The 12,861-nt window shown below is 44.8% G+C and overlaps 1 protein-coding gene and 1 pseudogene across 2 annotated transcripts in view; both read left to right on the top strand.

Annotated features, from left to right (window-relative positions):
* Positions 1 to 12,861, top strand: part of LOC310786564 (histone H3.2 pseudogene) — a 383,278-nt pseudogene that overhangs the window by 193,281 nt on the left and 177,136 nt on the right. The window lies entirely within an intron of this gene.
* LOC310786967 (NLR family CARD domain-containing protein 3-like) overlaps positions 4,055 to 12,861 on the top strand; it is a gene marked incomplete at both ends in the record, with an annotated part of 39,138 nt that continues 30,331 nt past the window's right edge. The window contains 6 exons of the mRNA XM_083648297.1: positions 4,055 to 4,080; positions 4,801 to 4,928; positions 6,014 to 7,796; positions 7,891 to 8,064; positions 11,893 to 12,066; positions 12,222 to 12,268. Coding sequence (XP_083504423.1) covers positions 4,055 to 4,080; positions 4,801 to 4,928; positions 6,014 to 7,796; positions 7,891 to 8,064; positions 11,893 to 12,066; positions 12,222 to 12,268 — 2,332 coding nt within the window. The remainder of the gene's footprint in view (positions 4,081 to 4,800; positions 4,929 to 6,013; positions 7,797 to 7,890; positions 8,065 to 11,892; positions 12,067 to 12,221; positions 12,269 to 12,861) is intronic.

Below are 12,861 nucleotides of genomic sequence, written 5' to 3'. Positions count from 1 at the left end.
GCATCAGATTGGGAGAGTGAGGGCCTGAGTTTGGAGATGTTCCTCAGGTGGTAGAATGATGTTTGGCAGACCAATTTTATGTGGGCATCAGTGATGTGTCAAATTTAACACCGAGGGTGGTGACAAGTGAGGAGAGCGGGATGGAGTGGTTGTCAACGGTGATGTGGGTTTCTATGTCTAAACAGGTGAGTTATATAAACTTCACCCTGTACATTTGTCATGAAAGGTGAAATGAGCTATATAGACCAAAACTGTGTTTTGAACCAGGCTGTAAACATGTTTCATCCTGTTACAAAGTATCACTTCCACAGCTTCCTCTGTCAAACCCTGAGCTAGCCCCCTGGTGGTCACTGAGCAGCTAGCAGAACTGTCTGGGGGTTGAGATCTTTGCTCAAGGTCTAAGTGGAGGTAGTCGCACAGGGTGGAGAAATAATTATTCACTTGACTTTGGAAGTTGGTACTGGGATTCAAACTTGCAACCTGCTGGTCAAAACCCTGCTTCTCTAACATGTTTACTGCCACCACCCTGTTTTATCAATCCTTAGCAGGATCCAGCAGGAGAGAGCAGACTCCCCTGTACCCAGCTGTGTGTCCATGAAGAGTATGGGTCATCCTATGAGTTTCAAAGATGGACAGCAGTCTACTGAGCAAAGGTAAGAACTGAAAACAGACAAGTTTGTTATTTGATTCTACTGAACAGAGGAAAGAAGTCATGATAGTCAGTTGATTTAGTTTCTTCTCTCAAAACATCACATCCAATAATCATAGCAGCATTTACAGTAGGGATGCACAATATTTGACGGACCGATAAATTATCATTCAATATGACCATTTTGCATGAGCTCGTGACGTTACAGCTGCACCTAGTGCCAGGCACACTGAGCAAAACATGGCTGCCAGCAGTGTGGTGCCCACAGTTTCAGATGATAACAACACTATTGCAATTTGCAATCCATGTCCTGCACGGGTTCTGAGAGGAGGGGAAACATCTGAGCTGGCATTATGTAAAACCAAACCTGACGAGGATGCAGCTGATTTGTTTAGTGTTCATGTTAGCTGCTGTGGCTAGTGAATGCTAGTTCAACTGGTGTGGCCTGCTCTCAGGCACTCAGGCTGATCAAACATCCCCGTATTCAAAGCACTTCATACTCCTAGAGCTGCGTAAACCATATAGAATCCTCTTTACCCAAAATTAAACGTCCGGGGATTGTGTCTTTAACTCCAAAAAACAATCCACTAACGTTATTAAGCTAACCGGGAGCCCAACTATAAACCAAATAGGGACTTTGGAGTTGAGCTATATGCAGAACTGGACAGAGCCATCATCTGCTTGGAGACCAATAATAAGGAAAACAAATGCACACATTACATTAAGAAAAATCTGTCACATAGTGTATTTTCTTTAATCTTTAATCTTTCCATGTCTGCCCCATTCACTTCAATAGAACTGGCCCCAATGCAAAATTCGAACAGATCAGTAACATGACAATAAAAGTCTAAATTACTAGCCTATGCCATGTGTTTTTATCTGCAGACTAAGCGGTTTGGTTAGATAAAAACGTTTATTTTTTGTATTGATTAATTGAGTGATACTTTACTAAAACAATCATATCATATTATATCAGAAGTGCTCTTTGTGTTGTGTTCACAGTAGTGATGTCAGTTAGATTTGGTTAGGTCAGAGCTATGGAATAGTCTTTTAAATCATCCATCTTTGCTCAACACATCTGCCTTTTGCCTTCTTCTTTTGTTACCCCAGGTGTGCATAAAATACAGGTTTTGATTGATTGATTGATTGAGTTCTTTATTGATAATGAATACACAGTATATACAATATACATATATACATACACAGGCCCACCATTATCAAAAGGATAAAAACGCAATAAAGCTAACAGCTTATTTCCATTGCGGTCCTCATGATGACTGTTATAAAATGTGTACTGTTGTGTGTATGTCTGGATGTGTGTAAGTGTATAACAGTGTGAGTGCCACAAGCACTTGTCAGAGTCTGAGGGTATCGCGTGGGTGTGCCTGCCACGCAGGGGGGAGAATAATATGGGAAAGTGGGGCACAGTGAATAACCAATAAAAATAAGCATAAAATAAAATAAAAGACAATTTGTGCTATTAAAAAATAAACCCATCAAATCCTAATAAAAGTTTAAGAACTTATTTCTTGAAATACAAAAATGTGAAATAATTATCAGTTATCGTATTGTAATCGGCCAGGAGGAGCAGATATTTATCGGTTATCGTATCAACTGAAAAAAATCCATATCCTGCATCCCTAATTTACAGTGGATTGTGCGTGCATGCGTGCGTGCGTCTGTGTGTGTGTGTGTGTGTGTGTGTGTGTGGGTGTGTGTGTGTGTGTGTGTGTATGTGTGTGACATTATTTTACCTAATACTTCATGTGTTCTCCAGAGTCCACCAGGAGAGGTCAGAGGTTCCCAGTGGTCAGTCTGTCCAGGAGCTTCAAACAGACCTAGACTCCATATTTATGGTGTGTAAATGTACAACACATTTTACTGCAGCTACTGAAATACATTTGTATGCACTTGAACAACTTATTGTTGTTGTTGTTGTTGTTTCTCCTCTAGTCTCTCCCAAGACTCAAATATTATGTTGAATCGCTGCGCTCCGCATACTACACAAATGAGTCTGTGCCACTTCACAGCCACTGCTGGGGTTTGAAGGCGGGTCTAGGGGGGTTGAAATTGAATGAGTGAGGTCGTAGCACCAATGAGAGAGCGGTTCAAAAAATGGGCTGCGCCTCCCGTGTCGTCTGATCGCAAAGTCGTTACTGATTGGTGGAGACTGAATCCACCACTGGCCAATCACTGGCCAAGGTAATGGTTCACTTCCGTCCCCAGCTGGCTGAGGGGAGTGTCCCAGACCCAAAGAGAGATCTGCAGCATGCAGTAACGTAGTGTATCAGCGTAAGAACTCTCATGGGTCTGGCGTTGAGACTATTTCTCCACAAACCCTGTTCCATCAGGAGGTATTTTGCCTCCTTCCTGGTCGTTATTGCAGATAATAATTTGTTCTTACCTAACTTCTTGCCTGGTAAAATAAATATTGGTGGTTGATGATGTCTTCAAGCTGCACTCTTTAGACTAGTGGATCTGATGTTATTACAGTGTTATTTTTTGTCAGAATGTTTAATTCAAATATTATTCTGTTGCAGCTGCTTGAGGAGAGCATTGTCACCTTTGTGAAGAAGGAGCTGAAGAGATTCCAGATGGCTCTGAGTCCAGATTACCCAGAATACTTAGAGAGTCAGAGGGAGGATGAGGAGGCATTTCTAAACATCACGCTGCTCTTCCTGAGGAGAATGAAGCAGGAGGAGCTGGCTGACTCTCTGCACAGCAGTAAGATGCTTTAACAGCTTTAACATGATGGAGAGGGGAAGTGGTGGGAAAATGGGAGATATATGATTAGTTAAATATAGACATTTCTCAAGAAAGATCGATTTAATTCCAGATTGACGTTTTTGTTTTCTTGTGTTCAGACATAGGTTTATAGATGTTATTTATTTACCTTAACAGTTTCGACGAGTCAACTCTCGTCTTCTTCAGAAGCAGTCGCACTGACAGCTGGGTATGACGTGTCAACCAGTTGCTTTTCAGCAACTGGCGGTGTGCCCAGCTGAGCTGCCAGGTCTGCCAGGCCGGCCACGCCCACTATGACGTGTCGTGGCCGGACTGACAGACCTAACAGCCCCGCCGGGCACACCGCGCGGCCCGCCGCCCGTTGTTTTCTGGAGTAGAGCATCCCAGGTGCGGGAGAGCATGTAGGCCCCCTCGTCCCTGTTGATGGTGCCCTTGGCACGTCTCCTGATTTCCATAGCCTCCTTGATCCAACGCTTGTATTTGTTGTCCTCTGTTCCAATGACTCTTGCCTGATCCCAGTCCATAACGTGGTTGTTTCTTTTGCAGTGGTCTGATATGGCTGATTTGATGTTTTCCTGTTGTGCTTTTTCTTTCTGTGTTCTTGTGAGTCGTGTTGCTGTTTCCTTTTCACATTCCTTCTGATGTTCTTTCTTTCTGGTGATGAATGACCTGCCCGTCTCCCCAATGTATGTTTTATTGCAGGATATGCATGGTATTTCGTATATAACGTTACATTTATTGTCCTGTTCGATTTTGTCTTTTGGGTGTACTAATAATTGCCGTAGTTTTGTGTGGGGTTTTATTGCAGTGCCTATTTTTTGTTTTTTCATGGCCCGTTGTATGGGTTCGGTTATCCCGCGGATATACGGTAGTGTGACCATACCGATATTGTTGTCCTGAGGGTTTTCTGTTTGTTTTTTCTTTTGTTGTTTTTGTGTTTTTTGTTTGCATTTTACCTGCTGTTTTCCTTTATTGATGGCCCATTTGGGATACTGGCAGCGTATGAGTGCTTGTTGTATATGGTTTTCCTCCTGCTGTCTGTCCTCCTCATCCGTAATGATAGCGGCCCGTTCGAATAATGTGCGAACTACTGAAAGTTTGTGTGCTGTGGGGTGTTCTGAAGTCCAGAGAAGATATTGGTCTGTGTGTGTGGGTTTCCTGTAAACTGTGATTTTAATGCTGCCGTCGTCCTTGTGGTGAATGTTCATGTCCAGAAAAGCCAGTGTTTTATTGCTCTCCTCCTCATGTGTGAATTTGATGTTACCTGTGTTATCCATGGTGTTGAGGTGATCTGTAAGGGATTGTGTATAACCTGCTTTGACCTTTTCCAGTATGTCGTCCACATACCGTTTCCAGAGGGTGGGTTTGTATTCTGGGGGTGCTGTGTTGATGGCTTTTTTCTCCAGGTCCTCCATGAAAAAGCTGCTCATTATCGCGGATAGGGGGTCTCCCAGAAAAGGGGGTCTCCCAGAAAAGCTCTACTCCAGAAAACAACGGGCGGCGGGCCGCGCGGTGTGCCCGGCGGGGCTGTTAGGTCTGTCAGTCCGGCCACGACACGTCATAGTGGGCGTGGCCGGCCTGGCAGACCTGGCAGCTAAGCTGGTGTAACGGCGTTGTGTAGGTGGTACTTGCAGCAACCCATGTTAAGGGCTTGTCCAGGGGTGGATTCGAACTGCCGACCTTCGGCTTGGGAGTCCAGCGTGTTAACCGCAACACCAAGAGAGCTAGCTCCCTTGGCGGAGCTGGTTAACATGCCTTTATACCTGGGGAGTGAGTTTAACCAATCCACTCGCTACCACTCGGGACTCACGAGGAATCCGCGCTGATTCAACTCGGTTACACTCACCCCCTTAAACTCACTCCACACCCACTGGACATCCGGGTCACGGCACCAATGTAACGGCGTTGTGTAGGTGGTACTTGCAGCAACCCATGTTAAGGGCTTGTCCAGGGGTTGATTCGAACTGCCGACCTTCGGCTTGGGAGTCCAGCGTGTTAACCGCAACACCAAGAGAGCTAGCTCCCTTGGCGGAGCTGGTTAACATGCCTTTATACCTGGGGAGTGAGTTTAACCAATCCACTCGCTACCACTCGGGACTCACGAGGAATCTGCGCTGATTCAACTCGGTTACACTGGGCACACCGCCAGTTGCTGAAAAGCAACTGGTTGACACGTCATACCCAGCTGTCAGTGCGACTGCTTCTGAAGAAGACGAGAGTTGACTCGTCGAAACTGTTAAGGTAAATAAATAACATCTATAAACCTATGTCTGAACACAAGAAAACAAAAACGTCTATGTAAAAATGAAGACATGATGAACATCATTGAACTATTAATTCCAGATTGAAAAGTAATATGCACAATCCTCATGAATCATCAGCTAAAATCATTGATTTATTCATGTGGGTGTATAATGCTGCACACAGTATTATTTAAGAACAAATGCCACCACAGATGCATTTCAGATTGGGTAGCATACACATTCAGGACCTGTTTGTCAATCAGTGATGAGCAGAATAGATGCCATGGGGTTAGGAAAAGTATGCATTCACAGATTAATATTTACACTTCTCATATTTACAGCAACATCCACTGATTGATGTGATTTGTCCTTTCAGAAAGTCTTGCTGCAGTGTGCCAATGTAATCACAAATCCAGTCTGAAGGAGAAGTTTCAGTGTATGTTTGAGGGGATTGCTAAAGCAGGAAACCCAACACTTCTGAATCAGACCTACACAGAGCATTACCTCACAGAGGGAGGGAGTGGAGAGGTCAATGATGAACATGAGATCAGACAGATTGAAGCAGCATCCAGGAAACCAGTGAGACCAGAAACAATCATCAAAAGTGAAGACATCTTTAAACCCTTACCTGGAAGAGATGAACCAACCAGAACATTGATGACAAAGGGAGTGGCTGGCATTGGGAAAACAGTCTTAACACAGAAGTTCACTCTGGACTGGGCTGAAGACAAAGCCAACCAGCATATACAGTTCACATTTCCATTCACTTTCCGAGAGCTGAATCTGCTGAAAGGGAAAAAGTACAGTTTGGTGAAACTTCTTCATCACTTCTTTCCTGAGACCAAAGGAATCTTCAGATTTGACAAGTTCCAAGTTCTGTTCATCTTTGACGGTCTGGATGAGTGTCGACTTCCTCTGGACTTCCAGAAAAATGAGATTGTGACTGATGTTACAGAGTCAGCCTCAGTGGACGTGCTGCTGACAAACCTCATCAAGGGGAAACTGCTTCCCAAAGCTCGCCTCTGGATGACCACACGACCGGCAGCAGCCAAGCAGATCCCTCCTGAGTGCATTGACATGGTAACAGAGGTAAGAGGCTTCACTGACTCACAGAAGGAGGAGTACTTCAGGAAGAGATTCAGAGATAAGGAGCAGGCCAGCAGAATCATCTCCCACATCAAGACTTCACGAACCCTCCACATCATGTGCCACATACCAGTGTTTTGTTGGATCACTGCTACAGTTCTGGAGCTTGTGTTGAAAACCAGAGAGAGAAGAGACATGCCCAAGACCCTGACTGAGATGTACATCCACTTCCTGCTAGTTCAGTCCAAACAGGCAGATGTCAGGTATCATGGGAGATCTGACAAAGATCAGAGCAGGGAGATGATTCTCTCTCTTGGAAAACTGGCTTTTGAGCAGCTAGAGAGAGGCAACCTAATCTTCTATGAAGCCGACCTGACACAGTGTGGTATTGATATCAGAGCAGCCGCAGTGTACTCAGGAGTGTTCACACAGATCTTTAAAGAGGAGCGTGGGCTGAACGAGGACATGGTGTTCTGCTTTGTCCATCTGAGCATTCAGGAGTTTCTGGCTGCAGTTTATGTCTTTCTGTCCTTCATCAACACTGGTGTCAATCTACTGTCAGAAAGTCAATCAACATCCTGGTGGTCTACACTATCAAGAGACAACGCTAAACTAACACGCCTCTACCAGAGTGCTGTGCACAAGGCCTTACAGAGTCCAAATGGACACCTGGACTTGTTCCTCCGCTTCCTCCTGGGTCTTTCACTAGAGACCAATCGGACTCTCCTAAGAGGCCTGCTGACACAGACAGGAAGTAAGTCGGAGACCAATCAGAAAACAGTCCAGTACATCAAGGAGAAGATAAAGGATAATCCCTCTCCAGAGAGAAGCATCAATCTATTCCACTGTCTGAATGAGCTGAATGACCGTTCTCTAGTGGAGGAAATCCAACAGCACCTGAGTTCAGGAAGTCTCTCCACAGCCAGACTCCCCCCTGCTCAGTGGTCAGCTCTGGTTTTCATCTTACTGTCATCAGAAGAACAGCTCGATGTGTTTGACCTGAAGAAATACTCTGCTTCAGAGGAGGCTCTTCTGAGGCTGCTGCCGCTGGTCAAAGCCTCCAATAAATCTCTGTAGGTGCATGCATAATTTGATGTCTTCAATATGAAATGCAATATACAGAAAAACTATTTTCAAACTGCTTGTGTATGGCAAATTCTTCCCCAGGCTGAGTGGCTGTAAGCTGTCAGAGAAAAGCGGTGATGCTCTGGCCTCAGTTCTAAGCTCCCAGTCCTCTAGTCTGAGAGAGCTGGACCTGAGTAACAACGACTTGCAAGATCCAGGTGTGAAGCTGCTCTCTGCTGGACTGGAGAGTCCACACTGTAGACTGGAGAGTCTCAGGTCAGTATCCCTTAAGCCCATGGTACACCAATCAAACATTCTCCAACAAACAGACAAACAGATGTTTGTTTGGTGGGCCATTGCTGTTTGTCCTTGTTTGGAGATGTTTGGTCAGATTCCACATGTTCAATCCTTTATAGAGGTCTTCGCGGGTCTACTTGGACCCTAGGACCCGGGACTCGACCCGAGACCCGTACGAGTCCGGGTCCATATTTAATATGGTCAATTAGGGTCTGGGTTGGGTCCGATTCTATCACCAGACCCCAGTCGGTTTATCATTATGTGTTATACCCCAGTGGATTCGAGAAGACCCGTAATCAGTGCTGATCACGAGAGAAATGTATGAAAACACACAGCGCGTGCCGCACGTGAGCCTTTGTTGTCACAAACTGCAAGTAAATCCATAGCGAGAAGAACTAGCAAGAGGGTTCCCTCTGCAACTAAAATGACTTCCTCATTTGCCTGAGGCGCATTTGTGCGCATGCGCACACATACTTCGCACATACTTACTGACACACATATTTACTAATTTACTTTGAAAATTACTGTTTCCTGTAACTTGTTTGGATTATTAATTCATCACGTGGTAAGTACTTAACAACATGTACATGTGAGTGTTTCTGGCGCTGTTAGAATGTGTATTCTGGGCGACTGAATGGCGGTACTATAGACCAGAGCATGTGAGCAGAGCGGAGCGGTGATAATTACCGCTCTTCGCTCCCAGAGCGGTCCTTTCCACCCGCTCAAGCGCTCCAGACCGCTCCGCTCCAGACCGCTCCCCGCTTGATACAGATTTCACCCGCTCACACTCACCGCTCCGCTCCGCTCAAAAGAATAAAAGAGATAAAAAGGCCAGGGTGTTTTAATTTGCGTTTAAACGCCTGGGCAATGGGCATTGCTCACTACAAATAACATGAGCTCAGCAGAGTCGGCTGCATGTTCGTTTCTCTTCCTTCTCGTCTCGCAGCAGCTGGCAAGAAAATAGTGGGCGTGCACATGAAGTAAGCCAAGTCTTATTGGAGGCTGGAGCGGACATCACAGTGCATCACAGTAGAGGGTGTCACTCATCCAAATAACGTTAAATCTGCAAGGGATATATATAGCACCTGGATTACATACATGTTTCACATTTCACATTTTATTTTGTCCAATATTGAAATGTTCTACAATTGCATGTTGTGCTAACATAAACATTATTTCTATCTACCACTTAGCCTATTTAGGCTGATTTGGTTGCTAATACTTGTCAATGTATTACCCTCAATGCATGCTGGGAGATTTCACATGTGGCTCAATTAGCCACACACCGATGCATTCTGTTTCGAACATGTTGTGATTGAAACTGGAGCGGGACTGAGCGGTACTGAGCGGGTGATCGGTGCCACTCCAACTTTCGCTCCGGTACCGCTCTGGTCCCCGCTCCCCGCTCAATCCAAAATCCCCCCACTCCGCTCCCCGCTCGCTCCACGCTCCGCTCTGCTCACATGCTCTGCTATAGACTGCCATTGTAGCGCTATCTGACTATGTTTGCAGTGAGGATTGAGGAGTGAAACGTGCTTTCTAATGCACGTGCAGTAGAGGTCTTCACGGGTCCAAAATCACGGACCCGGACCCTAATGGACCCGGGGAATTTGTGCCCGAACCCATAATGGACCCGTCTATTATTAGAAATCTGAGAACCGGTCCCGTTCAGAACCGATAAATGTCGGACCTGGACCCGTAGTGGACCCGTCTATTATTAGAAATCTGAGACCCGGCCGGCCGGCCCCGTTCAGATCCGAGAAATACCGAGGCAGAGACTAGTGGTGTCGACGTCAAAGTTGCTTGTTAACTGCTACAAGTTGTATATCAAATGAAACTTTGTGCATCTTTATTAACTAACGTTATAGCATTCTCCCCTGGTTGATGCTAACGCTAGTTAGATAGTAAAAAAACGTTCCTTCGCCCAAAAACACACACAACAGCGCTAGAAACAATCACATACATGTTGTGACTTGTATACTCACCATGCGATCATCGAATAATAATCCAAAAGTACGGGAAACAGTCATCTTCAATTAAATCCATAGCGAGAGGAGCCAGCAAGAGGGTTACCTCTCTGCAATGAAAATCACTTCCGCGTTTGCCTGAGGCGCATGTGTGCGCATGTGTACGCATGTGGTCACAATGCGCCTCATGTAAACGAGGAAGTAATTTTCATTGCAGATGGGAACGCTCTTTGCTAGTTATTTTCTCTATGGATTTACTTGCAGTTTGTGACAACAAGCCTCACATGTGCTGTTTTGATTAGGGATGCACCGATATGAAAATTCTAGCCGATGCCGATAACCGATATTAACATTGCTGTTATGGCTGATAACCGATATTTACCGATGTTGATATGATCTGTATAAAACCAAATTTTTATGATCATCACATTTTGTACATACATGTAAACACTGAATTTGAAAAAGTAATGCATTTCTTTATTTCCAAAACTTTTGGAAAAGCCCATAAATCATAGATTTACTGTATTATTTCATCTCAATGTGAAGAATTTAGCTGATAATGATAACTGATATTAACATTGCAACATCGGACCGATACCGATATGTTAAAAAATTACTAACATCGGCCGATACCGATATGGTTGCCGATATGTCGTGCATCCCTAGTTTTGATGCGTTACTCTCGTGATCAGCGCTGATCGCCGGGTCCACTCGGGTCTTATTGGACCCGGCATTTCACTGTCAGAGCCCCGAGACCCGTGACAATCGCTACCGGAACCGACCCAGACCCGGAGGCACTTCTTTTGAATGGACCCAGAACCGGCCGGGTGCGGGTCGGAACCTCGGGTATTCGGGGGGTCGGGCATACCCGAAGACCTCTAATGTGCAGTGAAGTGAAGATGTTGGCGTATCCCTTTAACATTAGCCATGCCTTTTCAATCAGCAAGATAACAGATAACAGAAAATGTGGATTTATTTTTATTAGCGTTACAAATTTTCTTGGCAAGGATCATTGAATGGATTATGCATTACGTCACGGTCAGGCAGTGTCTGCAGTGTCTGACAGGAGCAACCAGCGGAGAACACATTAACGTTAGGTAAGAAAGATGCACAGTTTAATTTATACAACTTGTAATAGCAATTAGCAAGCAACTTTGATGTTGGCACCGCTAGTCGCTGCCTCAGTATTTCTTGGTTCTGTACGGGTCCGGTATGCTTGGTTCTATACGGGTCCAATCCGGGTTTGGGCACACATTTCTCAGGTCCATTAGGGTCTGGGTCTGTCATTTTGGACCTGTGAAGACCTGTAATCATTTAGCCCATAGCACACCAATCAAACATTCCCCAAAAACTGCCAATAACGTTTGCTAACAATGTTATCCTGCTTTACATACAGATTACTATCGACAGACAAACACCTGTGGATGATTTTCTCTGTCCATGTATTTTTAAAACCAGGTGTGAGACCAACATTTAGCCCTTCATAGCCCCTGTGAATGACTTTCCATGAGGGCATTTCATTCTTTACTCTCTGTGCTGCCTCAGTTGTTGAAACCTGAAAAAGTAGAAATGACTTCTAATATTCTGTCAGACAGTGAGTATGGAACTCTCAAACTGCAGCACATAACCACAGAGCTGACTGACCAACTGTATGATGCAGTAACCGTTTTGCTAGAGTTTGACGGCATTATCACAACTAATTTCACAGTAGGTTACTAATAAAATCTGACATGGCTTGATTTGTGTGTGTGTGTGTGTGTGTGTGTGTGTGTGTGTGTGTGTGTGTCTGTCTGTCTGTCTGTCTGTCTGTCTGTCTGTCTGTCTGTCTGTGTGTGTGCAGTTTGTCAGGCTGTCAGCTCACAGAGGAAGGCTGTGCTTCTCTGGCCTCAGCTCTGAGCTCCAACCCCTCCCATCTGAGAGAGCTGGACCTGAGCTACAATCATCCAGGAGGCCCAGGAGTGGAGCTGCTCTCTGCCGGACTGGAGGATCCACACTGGAGACTGGACTCTCTCAGGTATATATTTAAAAAGCATCACCCTCCCCTATTTCCTCCAGTGACCCCTTCCATAAATAACAAACGTTCCCTATTATATGGAAAACCCTTCATAGGGAAGGTTTTGTTTCTGTCATCAAATAGAATACTCTGGTCTGACTTTGTTTCCCCCACAGTGTGGACCATGGTGGAGTCCAGAGGTTGAAACCAGTTCCGAGGAGGTGTAAGTGTGTATCTCCCTAATAAATGTGCGACTGTCTGTCTGTATGTTCTCTGTTTATCACACATCTCGAGAACCTTTCGTCTGATCGACTTCAAACCTGGCGAGTGACTTTCTGGGACCCTGAGAAAATGCAGTGTTGAATAGTGCAAATTGGACACGTGACGTTCAATATTAATACTTTTAGACAAGATTTTTGCTCGTGGGGCTTAAACATATATGTGAAATTTGTGGACCTATGAGGTAAATCTGTGCATGGATTTTATTTTCTCCAGCAGATATCTTAAGGCTGCAAGTAAAGCACCTTAGTAGTTATATAGGGTTAGTACTACCTAGAAAAGAAAAAAAACCAAATTTTTTAGGTGGGCGTGGTTTTGGGCACCTTACGTCATCAAAGGGGGCGTGGCTTCTTTTTTGTGAAAAGTCAATTTTTCACTTGTTCCTCAAAGGGCACCTCTGTTTTTAAACCATTATGTGAAAAGTGTTTATTTCAGTAGTTCTCCAAAGGGCACTTCTCCATTTCGACCTGTGTTTAAAGCCATTATGTGTAAAAGGCTTTAATTCACTTGTTCTCCAAAAGGGCACTTCTGCATTTC

The sequence above is a fragment of the Poromitra crassiceps genome (genome assembly GCF_964638095.1).
Source record: "Poromitra crassiceps genome assembly, chromosome: 12".
Classification (NCBI taxonomy): domain Eukaryota; kingdom Metazoa; phylum Chordata; class Actinopteri; order Beryciformes; family Melamphaidae; genus Poromitra; species Poromitra crassiceps.
The sequence above is the reverse complement of the archived record's forward strand: the minus strand, read 5'-3'. Positions and strand labels throughout refer to the sequence as shown.